The sequence below is a fragment of the Benincasa hispida genome, chromosome 1 (assembly GCF_009727055.1).
Source record: "Benincasa hispida cultivar B227 chromosome 1, ASM972705v1, whole genome shotgun sequence".
NCBI lineage: Eukaryota > Viridiplantae > Streptophyta > Magnoliopsida > Cucurbitales > Cucurbitaceae > Benincasa > Benincasa hispida.
In genome coordinates this window covers 2,914,223-2,932,656 of record NC_052349.1, presented here as the reverse complement: position 1 = coordinate 2,932,656, position 18,434 = coordinate 2,914,223, and the positions used below count along the sequence as shown (strand labels likewise).

Genomic DNA, 18,434 nt, shown 5'->3' with positions numbered 1-18,434 from the left:
CCTGATCGCCTGAGCGATGCTACTGAAACACATTCAAGTAGCACGGGAAAATAACCATCTCTTGGGTATAAGAATTAGTAGTTTGAAACCACTTTCACAAACATTCAGCATTTTTAAATTCAACATCAAGAGATTTTCATATAAAACAATACAAGTCACAATTGTGTAAACTCTGGTTCCAAACTACATTTTGATAAATCAAGATCATATAAAACCATCAAGAGTTTAGAATCATGATTTAAACATTTTTGAATATTAATCAAGTAAAACAGATCATGCCATCACATTTCATAAATCATAACATACTATAATATAATTAGTTTCTATATCAAAACATTCGAAATAAACCACTCACAGTTAATCGGCTCCTCCTCATAATTTCGGTTTCTCCATCTTCCGTTTATCCTGAAATTATATTGATAATCCTTTAGTTATCCTTCACATGACCATAATCCAATTATTTGACAAGTATAACCAATTTCATTTAAACTTTTGCCAAATCCCTAATTTGATCCAAGGTAGAGTTTGCTTTGTAACTTGGTCATTCAATTGCTCTAAAATTAGCTATAGACCTTAAAATTAATCTTCAATAAGAATTAATTCTATTCCAATTTTCTTCAATTTTTCTCATTAACCTTAATTAGGGCTTACCTCAAATTAACCCCTTAATCAACTTCATAGTTGACTTAAGATCCCAATTTTTTCAAATTTAAGGTTTAAGGTATCATAACAATACCAATTGGATCCCTAATTATGCTTGAGAACACCTTAATTAACCTTAAAATTGATTTTCCAGCTTTTAATGACGGACAATAGATGACGGACAAAAGTCAACAGGAAAGCCAATTCTTTCTTCCACCTCCAGCCCAGAAATTTCCAGATTTGACCTCTGTTTCTCCGGTGAACGTTTCAGACTTAAATTCATCATTTTCCGGCCATTTAAAGCTTAATTAGCCTATAGAAACCTTTTACCCATCATCTTAATTAACTTACCTCAAAGTTTGGACGTCCGAATTGGCCTAGAACTCCCGGAATCTACCAAACTCTCCACGGTACCCCTGTTTTTCCGACGAGAAAAAGCAGAATTTTCAGAACTTAAAATCACAAACTCCAGCCAATAACGATCAAATAAAAAACCATAGAAGTCTAGAAGGACCTTATAAGTAACTTACCTTTAAATTTGGAGCTTCGAATTAGCCTCTAACTCCACGAATTTGCTAAAAATCCGAGCATCCTCTATTTTTTCGATAACTCTAGCGCCACTGTTTTTCTTCATTTTCCTTACTTCGTCGGCCAAATTTCTTCAAATAAAGCCTCCCAAGAGCTTATTCTTTACTTCCTCTTTAAGTTTCTTTGATTTTACCCAATTTCCTTCACAAGAATGACCCTAATTCGAAAACAACTTTTTTCCTCTTCTTCGGTCAGCCAAACTCAAAACAATTTGAAATTCCCTTTTTCTCTTCGTTTTCCAGCTTCAATTTCTAGTTTAACTCGTGCCCAGATGATTAATCCTTAACCTCAAAGCCATCCAATGAGAAATTTCAATAGAAAGCACCTAAATTTTTCCAAAATATCTCGAATTCTCGTTTTTCCTCTTCCTCTTGGTTTTCCTATTAATTCACCAATTTTCAGTCAAAATTAGCCATAACATCCTCTAAGAAAAATGTTAATAAACCTCTTAACTTACTAACCTCAAAATTTCAGCTTCAAATTCGATTTCTACAGCTCGAAAACTTCAAAAAACTAAATCCTACTCAGACTGTCCGAAATTCAGTCTTTAACTCGACTTTTCCCTTAAATTTCCTTTGATTTTCAGCTAGCTTTTCCCAATAAGTCTTTAACAAGCCAAATTTACTTTTAAAACTCATAAATTACCAAAATTTCACAACATTTCAAGATGTTGACTTTTTTTTTACACTTTGACTTTGACCATTTGACATTTGACTTTTACAATGGACTTTGACCTATCTCGGGCATGTCAAATTCATCATCGAATTTACTTTACATGCTTAACTAGGTTTCTTACCTCAAATTATTCCTCTAATCCTTATTTCCTCTTCCTAAATGAAATAAACGTCAATCCAAATATTTTTATTTTTAATTATAAATCTTAACAAGAGATCCACATCAAACTTTATCTCAAGTCCTCGAGTTCAATCTCAACTATGTGCTTCCTAATATCCCAAGAAAGAGTAGAAGAAGAGAGGGTTTACAGTATGCAACTATATTCTCGAGTGTTGAGGCTAACAATACTATTTAATCCACCATCCTTGACATAAAACCTATAACAATGGATTGGATTTACTCGGTATTGCCTAGCTTTGTCCCACTCTCAACCCATTATTTCCTTTGCATACTTTGAATGTATCGATGTACTATCAAACCATATTGTTCTGCTCATGAAACCACCCTTGAAGTAGACCTCTTATGTATTCTAGCAACGAAGTTATTGGCAACGCTCTTACTTCTTTGGTAATAGCATGGAAGCATTAGACTCTATTGCTAGTCATGTTATCATATTGATTCTCGGATTGGTACACCGTGCCCATTGTTGAACATCAACATCCTCTAAATATCTAGTAAGGGAACTGTTGTTGTAGTTCACTATTTGGCCCCAATAGCGCTTGAACTCTGATTCCCGATACACTCTGCAAGCATCGTGAAACAATTTTCTAATGGACTTGTCCTTGAAGTATTTATCCACATTACATTTCAAATGGAAGGTACAAAGTCTGTAGTAAGAATTGGGGAATACGACATCAACAACATTAGTTATACTCTATCTACGGTCCAAGATGAATACAAGGTTAGGGCATTATTTAATTGCTGTTAAGGTTCGTCATGAATCACTTCAGGGCTCGGTCATTCTCACCATCAATAATTGCATATGTCAGTGTATATAATTGGTTATTACTGTCCATTGCAACACCAACTAATATTGTTCCCTTGTACTTACTCTTTAGATGAGTATCATCTACATGATGGAATGTATAAGCATGCAACGGAAGCAAACAAAATCAATAAGCAGTCTAATTACATTTAATTTGAGTTCTAAAGCATGCAAAATCAAATTTTCCAGAAGAGGGTTTTCAAGAACATCATACCTTTGAAGAATCTTCTAAATCCAAGCTGCTCATCACGAATTCTCAGCTACAAGTCTTCAATGAACCACCAAGAGATCTTCTCTACTATTCTCAGCCTTGAATTTGAGTGGTGGAACTCAAGATTGAAGTGAATTTGATAGGAATTGGACTGGGTATGAAGTAGGAAAAAAATTTCTGCAAAAAATCTCTATTTTCAGCAGTCTTGAATTTTCCATTAGCTCAAAATGGATCCTTTATATTTCTTATCCATGCAGCCACTTGAAGAATTCAACTGAAGCCACTTCAATTTGAACCTAGAAGTGGGCTAGGTGTTGACATTTTGATAAAACACATCAAACATCCAAAGAAATTGGATTTTTCCACTAAGTCCAATTTCTTTATTTAATTCAATTTAAAATTAAATTGAATTAAAAATCAATTTCCAAAATTGATTTAATTTAAATAATTAATTAACTAAATTTAATTAATTAATAATTTAATATTAAATATTAAATTAATTTAACACCTAATTTTAAACATGAATTCTATTCATGTACTCAATATTTGAATATTATAAACTCTCCAATTTTATTTAATTTCGATAAATTAACGTTTAATTATACCGAATATAATTATACAAACCCTAATTGAAATTTGAATACTTCAAATTGAAAATCCTAAATTCAATTTGAAAATTTCAAACTAAAATTCAATTTGAACAGTTCAAATTGAAATCATTTCAAATTTACTCAATTTACTAATTCAAGGTGTTCATGTTTTACGAGCTAGTAGATGGACCTTACAGACCTACAGAGCATGAGCTCCAATGATTTGAGATTAATTGGCTAAAACTCTTTAGACCGAATTCATCGATATTCGTTAACTATCGAGTCACACCACGATAGCTCGATAGTTACACTCTCCTCATTGTAGATATATTTATGTCCACTTGATTTAACCATAATTAGTAAATCGACCCTTTTACAGGTTGTTCGTAATAACGGCTGGGTCAACTGTTGTTTTACCCCCAAAATTACATCTTGCTCCTTAAATTCTACTGATCCTTTAATGAACAATTGGTTTGTGATCAAATCACTACACTGGACCCCTCTCAGGCTAATGAGAGGGTGGGGCCCCTTGTTCAATACCTAGATTCAGCACTTAAGAGAATAACCTTCCTCCTATCCCTAAATCGGGTAGGCGTGAATTCCATCTTACACCCTATGTCCCTAGCTATCTACCCGGTCTTACCCCTGAAATGAGAGGCTTATTGAGCCGACGCTGTTGAGCCAACCCTCACCTGTGCAAATCTAAGGATAATCCCAAATACACAGGAGTCCATAGTTAGCTTAGGATTAAGATCGAGTTACCTAGGTCATCTAAGTGAAATAGTTAGTTTTAAACAGTAAACAACGTTATAAAGTAGGAGTGACTTGTTTCTTGTTCTGATCTTATGCAAACTCATTGCACAGGACACCCTCACTCCTCATGTCAATACATGAACGAATCAGGATCACTTCGTTTGTAGCACCTTACAACAAATTATAACAACTATAGAGTGGGCCACATCCGATAGTGTTACCAGAATAAGGCACCCAACCTTATTGAATAAATATTTTTGGCTATTTACTCGAACTTGATCCATCTTTATATCTCCACATAAAGTTCAATTTTATTGGATTTAGTCTTTACAAGTGCAATTTACTAATTCAATAACAACTTTATTGAATAAATGTTGAATAACATTCTTATTGATAATAGAAAATGTTTAACTTTATAAACTGCGAGTTTTAGGACATATAACCGAACACTACAATGATCGCAGGTCAACAACTCTTAAAACCTCTTAAACTCGCACCTAGTGCCATGAACATGTATTTAAAATATTGTAATTCTTCAAGCTCAATCTCAAATACAGTTTTAGGATTTTCTATCTTTAAAGCCTCATCATATGCATGCAAGACGACATATGATTTCTCTTGCGTCCCCCTTGCAAGAGCAAAAGCAGTTTCTCTTGTATGTCATGCCTTATCATAATTAATATTGACACCGTACTGATGCCGCATATCCTCAATAATATGGTGTGGTTTGTCCCCCCAACCAACACCAAACTTGTCCTTGATTAAGTGTCAATAACGAACGCACTGGCTTGCCTGTGGTCATGATTCAATACTTCAATCGAGCATGTGTGGTTGGGTGTGTATGTTGTGATCTTGAAAATATCACATTCTTCCATTTTAATTACTCGAACGACCCACTTACAAGTCAGGTGTATACATTGTACACTGTACAATTTTTTGTTCGATTTTTTAACCTGCAGCTCAAAGTTGTTTTTAATGGCTAACATTGCTAACCTCAATTTCACATCATTCTTGCTGAAGAAAATTTGACCTACTTCAATGGTATCCACCAATTCTACATAAGACTATAGTTGCATGATCAAGTCCCACATGTTGGCGTTACTACTAGATGGTACATTACGCAGATTTTGGTGAGGCACATTCTCAACAAAATAGCCAAAATCATTTGGCAGAATCGGTGTTGGTTGTTCTTCATTCACAACAAAAGGACCAATCCCTAAAACAACCTAGGTTGGTTGTTCTTCATTTACAATAGAAGGGTTACTCCCTCTAAACCAACTAGGGTTTGTTGTTCTTCATTCCTAGTCTCCTAAGAAGCATAAACACAGATATAGATACAAGAAGAGAGTGAAAACTTGAAAAAAATCTAATAACGTTGAGTGGTGATTGAGTGATTAGAAAAGATAGTAGGAAAGAAGTAGAAGATAAAGATTGAAGAATGAAGTTGAGGATGAAGGGGGGTGTGAATCATGATTTAGATAGTGAGTGAGGAGAGAAGAATAAAGATTTAATTACGTTTCAGAATTTTTCTTTTAACTTTTTATGTTTTTATCATTTTAAATTTATTTTCTTTTAGATTGCTCAATTTAAGTGGACTTTTATGTTTGGGAGTGATTTTGAGATGGTTAAAATCACATTTGTCATTTTTAAAATCACCGTGAAACATGTTTAATCCTTCAAAACTAATTTTGATGACATGAAAATTACATTTAAAAGTGTAAAATTGAAAATTAAATTAATTTTGAATAATTAAAAGTATGTTTTCGAATGATTTTATAAATGAAAAAAGTGATTTTGATGATTTTAAAATCATTCCCAAACACGCACTTAAATAAAAAGGGTTGTGGATTGGACTTTTTAAATGGTTAGGCTTAAATTTGAAAAACAAAATTACCCTAGCGTATCCCCTTCATGTATCTGAAAGCATATACATATATCTAAAAATTAAAAAAAATTAAAAAATTGGATAAACATGTACCTGCTACGTATCTGGATGTATCCGTATCTGATACTGATTCTCTACACAATTAGAAGTATCTATGCTTCCTAGCCAGCCTTTCCCTCCTATACCATCACATTCTCATTTACACATGTTCCAACCTCTTCTACTATCACATTTGGATGCAATACGTTCGCTATATTAACATCGATATTTTTGTTTTCCAGTGAGACACCCGATGGACAAACATCATGCTCATTGACATCCGCTCCACACATGGGTTGGTCTTCTCTCACTATGTAATCAAATGTTGCCCACGATGAATTTCTTGAATTTCCTCAATACTTACAAATACCTAAGATCTAGTACAGTCGTACTCCGAGAGAAGAAATTGGACATCGACATCGTCCATTAAGCATACTGAAGAAGAATCAATATCCATCTTATATGCCAACCTCATTATAATCTTGAACTCTGTCGAACTAACTTGCATGATCTCATATACTAGATTTACCAGCTCATTATACGTCAATATGCTCGGAACCAATAAACCCTTCCAATGACCTCCAATATAGCGTTCTTTTGTGTGTTCCATGTACCACCATAACATATGAATATATACTTCTCCATCCTTCAAGAAAAATAATACAGAAAGTGAGCAGTTAAGAAAATAGGTTGCTATTAACTACTCGCTCCATGATACTCAATACTCAACGCTCGTCACTGGATACTCGATACTCTCAACTTGATGCTTACTATTTCATAGCTTTCTCTCCTCTTATTCTCGCTCCACTAGGAGATACTCGCATGTCTCAGTACACACTCACAAACTCACACTCGCTCTTTCTATTTCCCACGTTTGTATGTCATGCACAACGTTAGAAAAGTAAAAAAAAACATGAGGAAAAAATGAGGAAAAAAACTAGCATATTTACTTACTTGAGGTGTGAGACAAGATAGTGAAATGATCTGATTACCTTTATAACTTGATTTCTGTCAATAAGATCAGGTTTTTTTAAGCGGGTTTTCTGGAGGGAAAGTGAGCTCGATTTTCTCTTTTGTGTTTCAGTTCTGTTTGTTCTTAGTTAATAAAAAAAATGACTTCACTTTTCAAGAAATTGATTTGAAAGAATCATGAGAATTGTCAGGAAATTTCCTAATTTGTGTATATTTGTACATGAGCATTAACTACATATTAGGTCCCTAATGACACAAGTAATTCAAAATGTTTGAGTATAAAGTAATTTAGTATTGAGTATGATGTGGCATGATCAAGTATGATGGATCGTACATTGTGCATCGGGGTATCGAGTGACAGTGCATTGAGGATCAAGTGGTGAGCAATCTAGGATCAAGTTCCTTGGTAGCGGCAGGCACGCGGGGTGCATCTCAGAGGCGAATCAGTAAAATCACACGTGGATGACGCAAGTAGAAGGCCTCTTTCCATTAATTTTTCAATTGGTCATTTTTTATTTGGTCTTCCCAAATGAAGCCGTTCCATACAAAAAACCCAAAATACAGCAACAAGTTGAGTTTATTTCTTCTTTATCTCTCCGTCATTCTTCATAACTAGTTTGGACAACCCCTTTTGACCTCGGTCAAATGAGGCCGAACATCAACTTGACCTTGATTTGAAGAGACTGACCTTCACCTCAGCCTCAGTTGGAAGAGGCCGACCTACCCCCATTTTAGCCTTGGCTAGAAGAGGCCAACTTACATCTCAACCTCGATCCCCACCTCAACCTTAACCATTTGAGATCAAGAAGCCCAATCTGTCATACAGGGCATGTCCAGTACGCTTGCAATCTAGTGTATCCATGATGTGTCTGATTCAATTTATTGAATAATCTGATCCCATAAGCAAATAGGATGAGACCCATGCCAAACATCAGTATATTGTTATAAATCCCAGAGAGTTAACTTGAATCATACATTAAAACTAGTCCACATTCGTTCTCCCTTGAAATGAATTTACTGTTAATGTCATGTGAATGTTATGTTCATTTTTCCTATCTAAATTTTGACATCAATAGTTTTACGAACTACAATAATTTTAAATTAAACTTAAATCAAAAGTTTGAAGGTATAAGAATGTAATAACTTCTATAGTTTAAGTACATGTGCTTTTTATATTTTTTTTTTCATTTTAGGAGGCGTTTGGTGCCCGATAAAAGCAAAGAGTTGAGTTGAGTTGGTAATTATTATCTGGAGAGTTGAATTGTCTAGAAAGTTACATTGTTTGTGTTTGGTGTGTAGAGTTTAGTTGAGTTGGTAATTATTGTCTGTGTTTGGGGACAGATTCAACTATACACATATTTTCCTAACTCTTCTTAGATAAAAACAAAAAAAAAAACTTCGAATTCTTTTTCATTCTCAAAATATAACAAATTCTCTACAAAGTATTTATATATAGAATACAAAATTTTGAATTCAATTTTTTAAACACTCAAATAGAAGTGATTATTCCAATCAAAAACCCAACTTTATCATTAATTACCGTAAAATTAAAAAGAACTAAAAGGATTAGTGCCATCAAATGAAATTATTGGTATTGTTTTAGATAGAAAGAGTAACACTTAAATGTTAATCTTAAAAAAATCAAAATCTTACAATTTAAATCATAAAACCTACTATTAGATAGTCTTTTTTGACCAATTTATGGAATATGGATTTACCTTTTTCTAAAACCGGTAAAATGATTTTCGAAATATTGATGTCTATTTTTCTACTATTATGTTGCATCAGTGTACAAACTATCTTTTTTTTAAAAAAAAAAAAATTTGAGCTATAATTTTAAATTCCACTATTTCATTAGAATTATGTAATATTCAAAAACATCAAGGGATAAGTTGTTTAAAACATATCGTTAAACTTTTGTTTAGTGAAACAATATCATTGGAGTTAGTCACTAGAGTTGTCGTCGGAGGTGGTTAGTGGAGCCTAGAGTTCTTCGTCGAAGTTGGTCGTGCGTGTTGGGATTGGTGTCCTGAATCTCTTGTATTCTCATAGTTTGTAAACATTGTATAAACAAATTGTTATTAATAAAATAATTGTTATTTTATAAGCATACACTCAATCCAATAAACTAAAATCCTAGGTTATTTTATGCAATTTAAACAAGTATGTAGAGATATATAGGTGGATCTTGTTTAAATAATAACCTAAATGGTCTGTAGTAGATGGATAAGGTTGACCTTATCCATGGTGACACTATAGATACAACTCATTTTGTAGATATTACAAGTGTTTAAAGTGATACAAATGATTTGATCTTGATCATTTATGTGGAGACATGTGAATGGGTGTATCCTATACAAAGAGTTTGTATAAGACTGGACCATGAAATAATTAGTTTCATTATATAACACTGTTAATAATAAAGACTTACATTTCACTAGGATGACCATAGGTGATATAACTTGAATCTTGAGTGAGTTGTGAACTTCTGCTTATGAAAGCTGTCCTTTGATTTGTATGGGTGAGAGTAGCCAAAGTACCAACTTAATATACCTACTATTTTGGGGATTCGTCTGATTGGGGAGCTAAGAACACAACTACACAAGACGAAATTCGCATCTTCCCTGATGTTGGGGTAAGTAAATAAATTGTTCTCTTAAGGGTTGATTCCGGGGCTTGAACAATGTGGCCACACCCTCTCCTAGCCCAAGAGGGACTTAGTCATAGTTGGACTATGATTTATTTGTTTATTAGAAGAATCAATGGTATTTAAGAAGTTAGATGTAACTATAAGGGCAAAACGGTAATTTGACCCATTTGTACTTACGAGCAATTTGTAAAGGTCATTGCACTGTTGATTGGTTATATCCAATGGACACAGAAATATATCTGTAGTGCGAAGAGTGCAACTATCGGTCTTTAGTGGAGTGACCAATAGTTAATGGATGTTGGGTAATTTAATTAAAGAGTTTAATTAATTATCCAAGTAAGTTTCTATTTACAGGTCCATGAGGTCCTCTCTGTAACTCAACAAGGATTAAATTGACAATTAATTTTGGATTAATTTGAATTATTCAAATTATTGAGAAATTAATTACATGTGATATCATTAATTAAATGAATTAATTATACAAGTGATATAATTAATTAAATGAATTAATTTTACATGATATAATTAATATAATATATTTAATACATTATAATATAAAGTATTTTGAGAGGAATTTGAGTATGATTCAAATATTAATTATATGAATGAGATTCATATAATTAAATTTAATATAAATATAATTTATGTTAAATACCATAAATAGTTGAGAGAAATTAAAATATTTGAATATAATTCAATTATTAATTATATGAATGAGATTCATATAATTGAATTTAATATAAATATGATTTATGTTAAATACCATAAATAGTTGGGAGAAAATAAAACTATAGGTTATATTGTATTTGATACAATATAAAATTATAGGTTATGTGTTATATTTGATATAACATATAGTGTATATATATATATATATATATAATAAGGTGGTTATTATATATATAATTTAAATTAAATTATTTTTAAAATTTAATTAAAAGGAGGGAGTTACAATTCTCCCCCTAATTCTCTCCGGAAAACGTGCAGTGGGTGGTGAACAGTTGAACAATTCATTCTATTTTCATCTTCTTCCTCTGAGTGTCAGAGAAGAGTTCTTTATGAAAAACTCTCCTTTCCCTCTCAAACTCTTTTCCCTCTTTCAAATATTTAAACAAAGCTCACAACTCTTGTTTGAATTTTTAATCCCTTTTAATCCCAAAAGAATACAGAGGGTTTTCAAGTGGTGGTGTCCAATTGGGATTTCAATTTGGAGATCAGTACGTGATTTGGATAAGGAGGGAATACGTGGAGAAAATTAGCTCAAAGGGTAAGTAAACTTTCTTCCAAGTCATCTTCTTCTCTAATTCTCTCTCAAAAGCATGTTGTAATTTAATTTTTTTAATGCATATTTTTCTAATATGAAAAATTTATAAATTATGTGAGAACTAAAATGGGAACGACCCCGCTTCTGCTGTGAAAATGTCGCCGATTCCCTTCAGGGCGAATGTGGAAGTCGGCGTTGTTTTGTACCAAGGTGGTTCTTGGAATTGGTTGTCGGAGTATTGTCAGAGGTGGTTACCGGAGTTGGAGTTGGTTGTCGGAGTTGGTCATCCAAAGGTGATCATCGGAGTATGTCGCCAGAGTGTGCTAGCGGTTATCGACAACGGAGACCGATGAGTGGAATCATTGAAAATAATAGAGGGAGAGAGAATTGGGGGAGTTAAGGTGAGTTGGAGATCTCACCAACATTTAAAGTTGGTTGTTAAATATTGAGTTGTAAAAATACCGGAATCCAACTCCCCTTGGGTTGTTAAACACCCCTTAGAGTTAAAAGATCAAAATTACTTTTTAAGTTTGAAGTTTTAACCTAAAACCTACACGCGAACGTGAGTTGCAGTGTCAATTTCGATTCTTACCCTTGTAATAGTTGTATTTAAATTTATTTATTTATTTATTTTTTAAAAAACCTAATTTCTACGATATAGAAAAATAATATCCGCGAACAGCTCTCAAAAGGTAAAAGCCGAGTTCGCACTTCAGCACTTTGAAAACCAGGAATAAGATATTGCCTTCGTAAGCTCTGAATCCCCTCTCATGGAGCTACGGACCTGACCGGAGAAGCTTCGTCGGAATGAATGGCGCTTGCAGCACCGTCTTCCGGCTCTGCCAGAGCCCTCCGACTAAACGCCTCATCATCCGAAGCTTCTATGTTTCCTATGGTTATGTTTTTTTGTAATTTTTTTGCTCTCCCGTGCTTGATTATATTATTCAGGAAGATGATGAACTTTCCTCTCTCTTTCATTGCTTTTCCCAACTGCTATTGTGTGGTTGAAATTGAAGTTGATAGACGCTGCCGCCATTTCTTAGTTTCTTGAATTGGTTCTCGTTCGCAATCTGTTTTATCGCTTCATTTTTAAATCATTTGTTTTCCCGCCCGTGGATTAGGAACAAGTAGCAAGATAGAATACTAGAGAGTTTAGTACTTTTTTTTTTTTTTTACTTTCATTATTGTGATGTATACTCTGTGTAGAGTTCATTTCATTATCATTTCCTACTCATCTTTTACGTTAATTGTTTTCTTTAGAATCTTTTCTCATTTTGTTTTCTTTGGCTGATTTCTGACAATAGCTATTTTTCTTCTTATGCAGGTATGCACGTGATTAAGAGTTCTAGGATTTATCCAAATCAATGCTTCTGTAGGTCGATTCAAACTGAAACATATAACGTTGTCCGTGGTAGTTATATACCGAAAACTGAAACAAAGGATCAAAATGAAGCGAAGGTATTTGGTTCCTTTTTCATTTACTTTAATTCGCAGGTTGTGCCATTCTACATCTTAATTTGATGCAAGTGAAATATGCTATCTGTCATAAACAAAAATGGCAAGACTCTGGAGTTCAATCGGTTTTCACTCTACTTTTAGAAAACAAGATCAGAGAAAAACAGGACCTCTTACATTAATTTGAAGGATTCACCTTAAACTGAAATTGATTTTATTGATTAGAATGCTCAGTATCTCATTTGTTTCGCATGGTTTGTCATATTAGCATATCATAACTCTCTCTTTCTCTATCCCTTTTTATTAGTTTTTACTGCTTGCACATTTTTCACCAGGAGGATCTAACTTCATGTTTAGCTCTTCCACCATGGTCTTTTACTTTGATTCTAGTCGAAAGAATATGGCTACTGTCTCATGTTCTGGTTTTCCAGGAAAAAGATCAACCATCAAAGAATCTTGAGAGCGTAGGTGCATTTCAAAAGCTGCCCATGGTGATGCCATCTATTGATATTTTCCATTCTGCACTAAAGAAGGCGAAGAGGGTTAGCCCTACAAAGGGTACTTTTTGCAGCATGTGGTTCTGGTTCAGTGTTTGTTTGGCTGATCTTGTGACCTGACTTGGGGTAAACCGGATTAAAAAAACCTCTGCTTGTGTTGACTTTCTTTAATTCTTCTTCAGGAATAGCTAATATTGCAAAGAGGGAGAGAAATAGGGGTGCTAAGCAGCTTGATACACTGATGAAAGTTTGTTCTTATCCAAAATATCAGTCAGCTTTTTAACTGTTTAAAAAGAATTACTCTGGTGCATTGTAATTGTAAATGACATATTGTAAATGCTAATATCGTGCCATCTTGTTTCCTTTGTTAGGAATTGGCAGTTCCCTTGAGAACATACCTGGAAGAGTTTCCAAAGAAAGAATATCTTCACCCTTATGAATGTTCTCTCATTGAGTTGACACTTGGAGATGGGAAGTATGAAGAGGTATTTCATGAAGCGGCACTATCTCCGTTTTGCAGCATGAATGTGTTATTATTGCTCTTGTCCTTCAATAACGAATTATTTTCCAATAATTAGAATCACTGATTTTGACTTGTTCTAAGGTCTTAAAATTTACATATGATATTCTTGTGGTAAATTTTGGAAGACTTCAGATCTATTTTTAAAATTACAATTTAATTTGTCTTCCTTGGTTGTTTATGTGAAGAAATTTGTTATTTTGTGAGCCATGTTAATGAGTTCTCGCCCTTTTTCTTGGTTGATAATACTTTATTTTCCTAAGCCTCAAACCTTAATCTGTTGAAATTTACATGTGATTCTGACATAATACATCCATGGCGAACATTATTGTAAAGGATCATCTGTTAAATAATGTTTCTACATTTAACAGGTCTTGAGAAAGGTTGATACTTTAAGGAAGAAAGTGGTATCTACAGGGAAGGAGCATGCTTCTCTCTGTGCAAAGGTTAAGATTTTTTTATTTTTGTCGACTTCTGGTCATGGGTTCCTTCTTTGTTTTCCTCGGTTAAATCTTGTAGATTACAGGTCGTGTAGGTGTAATTTTCACCAATTTTTAACATATGAAATTTGTCAAAGAAGCACTCATACTTTAGAAGGAGCAATTTTAGGGAGGAAAATTTTGAGTTGGCAAAACAAAACATAGCTAGAAAGATCTGCCTGCTACTTGCATTGATTAGTTTTTCAGTGACTACCCCCACCACTCCACACAGCTACGAAAAGAAAAAAAGTTTATTTTCAATCATATTTTCATGTTTGTTTTGCAGTCCACATCAAAGCGGGATGCTGAGGAAAGTCTTAGTGCGGTTAGTTCTCTCCTTAATGAGGTGCGTTCTTTTCAGATATGTGAAATCATTTCCCATAATGTTCTTTTAAATGCAGGGTATGAAGAAAGTGGAAGAAGTCTATATCCATCAAGCAAAAGCGGTTGATGATCTGTTGCATATTGCAAAGGTATTATTATTTTATTTTTCTGCAATGGCTAATTGAATATCGTACTTATGAAGTGATATCACTGGGATAATTTCATACCGTTCCCCCTTGTAATTATCCTTGAATGGAAACTCTGGAGATGCAGTTCCTTAACATCGTCCCTTCTAATCAATGCCTCTTGGCCATTACACTTTTGGTCTAATGGCATTCAATTTTTAAATACGCTTTTGGGAGCAGCAAGCTGTTTTTCTTGCTTAAGGTCATCTAAATCTGCTAGCTGTTAAAAATTTGGATTCTACATTTACTAACAACGATATTTGATATGCACAATTCATCAGACTTTACGGGCAATGCCAGTTGTAGACTTGGATAAACCAACCCTTTGTCTTGTTGGAGCCCCTAATGTTGGGAAGTCGTCTTTGGTTCGGATCCTCTCTACTGGGAAGCCTGAGGTGTAGACATATTCACTAGTATTTCCTATTTGAGAATGATTTTGAAATGGTTATTACCGCTTTTTTCATGTTTAAAACCATTCTAAAACATGTCTTTAATTATTCAAAATCAATTTAATGTTTTCACACTTTTAAACACTATTTTTTTACCATAAAAATTGATTTTGAATGATCAAAAGCATATTTTGCAGTGATTTTGAACACGGAAAAATTGATTAACATGTCCTTGTGTGATCTACAAAGACAATACTGGAATGTTGGCCCTGAATCTTGATGGATCTTTCTTACTACTATTGTTTTCCATTAGATCTGTAACTACCCATTCACTACCCGAGGAATACTGATGGGTCATATAGTCCTAAACTACCAGCATTTTCAGGTGATATTTTACTCTCGAATATGTGGTAACTTCTCTCTCTTTCTTCTTTCTGTTCAATTTTTTCTCTTCTGCAATCTGATTGCAGGTAACAGATACACCTGGGATTCTGAAAAGATCTGATGGTAACTACACTTAATGCTTTGGACATCTTATAGAGAACCGTAAATTTCAGTTTTTTTCCCTTCTAATCCAAGCATCGAATTAAAGTGCCAGTCCTGTGGCATCTCATCTATTTAGTTAACGAGCCAGTTAAAATGAGTCAAAATTGATAATATCAACATCATGTCTATATTTCTCGATACTTTTGAGTTTTGACATTGTGCTGAATCTGCTGATCTTTCCTCGAGATCTCAAGAAAAGAAATCTGCCAGTCAGTATAGTTGTCGAAACTCTTCGATTAACCTATCCTCTGGATCTGCAGATGACAGAAACAATTTGGAGAAGTTGACACTAGCTGTCCTGTCGCATCTTCCAACGGCAGTGCTATTTGTACATGATCTGTCTGGTGAATGCGGCACTTCAGCTTCCGATCAGGTACCACTGGGCCTATCATCATTTTCAAATTTAATACATTTGCTCAAATGGGAACAATATCAGTGCAATTTCATGGTTGGTTGTTTAGTTCAACGACATGTGGGGGTTTAAGAATTCAAATCTTTGTTCTTTTGGTCAATGATACATGCCTTAATCAATTGAGTTATCTTTAAGTTGGTTGTGTGATTTGATGGTTGAACTAATATGTAAATGCAAATGAATGTGCCAAACTCTATCATCACACGTAAAAAGGTAGGTTTTAACCTGTTTAGGGAGAACCATCCAATAACCATTAACAGTTGTGATATCTAAGTTTCAATGTTCTCATCTCACCTCTGCGAGACTTAGAATTTGACATGAACCTCATCTCCAAAAAGGAAAACAACCAATCTGATGACTATAACCGATCAGAACTGGTCAATTTTTTCTTATTTATTTATTTTTATTTAATTTGTTCTCTTTCACCCTAATATGCATTGAGCCTATATTTTACAGTTGGCCATCTACAAAGAAATGAAGGAAAGATATGGCAATCATCTATGGCTCGATGTTGTCTCTAAATGTGATCTTCTGAAAGAGTCTCCTGTAATCTTCAGCACAGAAAACTGTGATTATGACGATATTGAACTACAAAGGTACAGGCGATTTGGACCCGATGGAGCCTTGCTGGTATCTGTTAAGAATGATATAGGACTCAGCGAGGTAATTGTTGTGTAAGCCTTTTTCTCTTTCTCCTTATGAACCTGAGCTTTTATTATTGAATTGTTAATTCTTGGAATGGTTAGTATAGCATCAAGAGTTCTAAAGTACCTCCGATAATATGAATTGGTTCACAAAAATATTCTAAGAACTTTGATTCTAATACCAATTTCCTTACTTGCAACATTTGCAGTTGAAAGAAAAAGTACATGAAATGCTGGTTTCACAGATGTCTCGACTCAAAGAACAAAAGGCGACTGAGGAAACATGACATCAATGGAAACTTCTGACTTCATAGCATCCGTAAAGCTGCACTCTGATGGCGAAACCAGAATTTCAACTTCTTTAGGACTCACCACTACAAAATCTTCTTTAGGACTCACCACTACAAAATTGCTCAGTGGAAGTTGGAAGATCCCAAACACGGGTGTATAACCCTTGAAACTAAGGGACCTAGGTGATTGTTTATAGTCCCGGGGTTATGATAGTAATTTATCTTACCTTTTCTTTCCTTTTTTTATATTAAGGCTTGTTAGAGCTTATAAATAAGACCCTCGTGTATTTTTCATTTTATGTTAAAAATAATAAAAAGGAGACTATCGTGGTTTCTCTCTCCTTGTTCTAGGGTTTTCTAGGTAAATCATGTATCTTCTATTTCTATCTTTTAACATGGTATCCGAGCATGATGACGAAACCTTAACCATCGTCGGCGAAGACCAACAAGTGCAAGATAACATTAGGTCTTCACCACATTTGCTTTCGTCACCGTCGCTCATGGAACCTTCGATTGCAGCCGCAACTGTTGAGGACACCATCGTTGTCGCTGTCGCCATTGTTGTCCAAGCCATTGTTGATCGATATCTTCAATCCCTGCACATACGTTCGTCGTAGCACCCGATTGGAAACCCTAGTGTGGCTACTTTCTTCCCCAATGTTGTCATTGATTTTGGTCTAGTCGTCGGTAGCCACTTCATTCAGCCATTGGAATCTGAAGTCGATGCTTTGAGTCTTCCACCCACCACAGAGGCAAATCACCCATTGCATATGATATTCTAGCTACAAGCTACGGTCCATCTTCTAAACAACCACCAGTCGCATACCTGCCACTGTTGGGATTTCTTTCTCCTGTGCTGCCAAGCTATGAACACCATGGATCGATGGGTCTATCTTCGACAATGGTTCAACAACAGTTGGCTAATCTTCAGACAAGTTTTCAACAATAAATCATTGTTCTTGGGGTAGTCCTAGGCGCTTCCACAAACTTAAATTCAAGTGTATTGAATTCAGACATTCCTTTCGATCTACCGATGTATCTAGATAGTCATAACCTTTTCCCCTGCTTTAACTACTGCAAACTATTTATCTCTGGGAAATTCTACAGGCTTAATTGCAGAAGAAAAGTTAAATGACCATAATTATTTCTCTTGGTCTCAGTAAATTAAAATGGCTCCTGAAGAGCGTTACATGTTTGAGTATTTAACTGGTGAGATACCTAGACCTAGACTAGGGGACCCTCAAGAGCACATTTGAAAAGGAAAAGACTCCTTGCTACGATCACTAGTGATTAATAGTATGGAGTCTTAGATAGGGAAACCATTGTTGTATGCTACAACTGCTTGAGATATCTAGGATGCAATTCAAAAATTATATTCTAAGAGGTAGAATGGTCTTGCCTTTACATTTTGTGTAAACAAGTTCACGAGTGCAAATAGG

At 34.4% G+C, this 18,434-nt stretch overlaps 1 protein-coding gene and 1 long non-coding RNA gene across 3 annotated transcripts; one reads left to right on the top strand and one right to left on the bottom strand.

Annotated features, from left to right (window-relative positions):
• Positions 1 to 348: 348 nt before the first annotated feature.
• Positions 349 to 1,595, bottom strand: LOC120071375. Its single transcript, XR_005480231.1, has 3 exons — positions 1,173 to 1,595; positions 994 to 1,058; positions 349 to 405 (listed from the first exon to the last, which is right to left on the bottom strand). It is a non-coding gene; the product is annotated as an uncharacterized LOC120071375 (long non-coding RNA).
• A 10,326-nt stretch (positions 1,596 to 11,921) lies between these two features.
• LOC120070212 (nucleolar GTP-binding protein 1) lies at positions 11,922 to 17,336 on the top strand. 2 transcript variants are annotated; one of them, XM_039022080.1, is made up of 14 exons: positions 11,922 to 12,162; positions 12,579 to 12,712; positions 13,141 to 13,267; positions 13,389 to 13,453; positions 13,578 to 13,691; positions 14,098 to 14,172; positions 14,492 to 14,530; positions 14,607 to 14,678; positions 14,996 to 15,109; positions 15,417 to 15,488; positions 15,574 to 15,610; positions 15,910 to 16,022; positions 16,518 to 16,724; positions 16,915 to 17,336. In XM_039022080.1, the coding sequence occupies exons 1-14, from the start codon at positions 12,066 to 12,068 to the stop codon at positions 16,990 to 16,992; spliced, it is 1,344 nt and encodes a 447-aa protein (XP_038878008.1). In that variant the 5' UTR covers positions 11,922 to 12,065; the 3' UTR covers positions 16,993 to 17,336. The 2 variants fall into 2 exon arrangements, with proteins under 2 accessions (XP_038878008.1, XP_038878009.1); XM_039022081.1 differs by having other exon boundaries at positions 11,923 to 12,149.
• Positions 17,337 to 18,434: the final 1,098 nt, after the last annotated feature.

Bases quoted from the DNA above. Each gene is read 5' to 3' on its own strand.
- LOC120070212 (XM_039022080.1), top strand. From the start codon at position 12,066: ATGGCGCTTGCAGCACCGTCTTCCGGCTCTGCCAGAGCCCTCCGACTA. The intron at 12,713-13,140 runs GTATTTGGTTCC...CTGGTTTTCCAG, and splicing joins AGGATCAAAATGAAGCGAAG to GAAAAAGATCAACCATCAAA. The intron at 13,454-13,577 runs GTTTGTTCTTAT...TTCCTTTGTTAG, and splicing joins AGCTTGATACACTGATGAAA to GAATTGGCAGTTCCCTTGAG.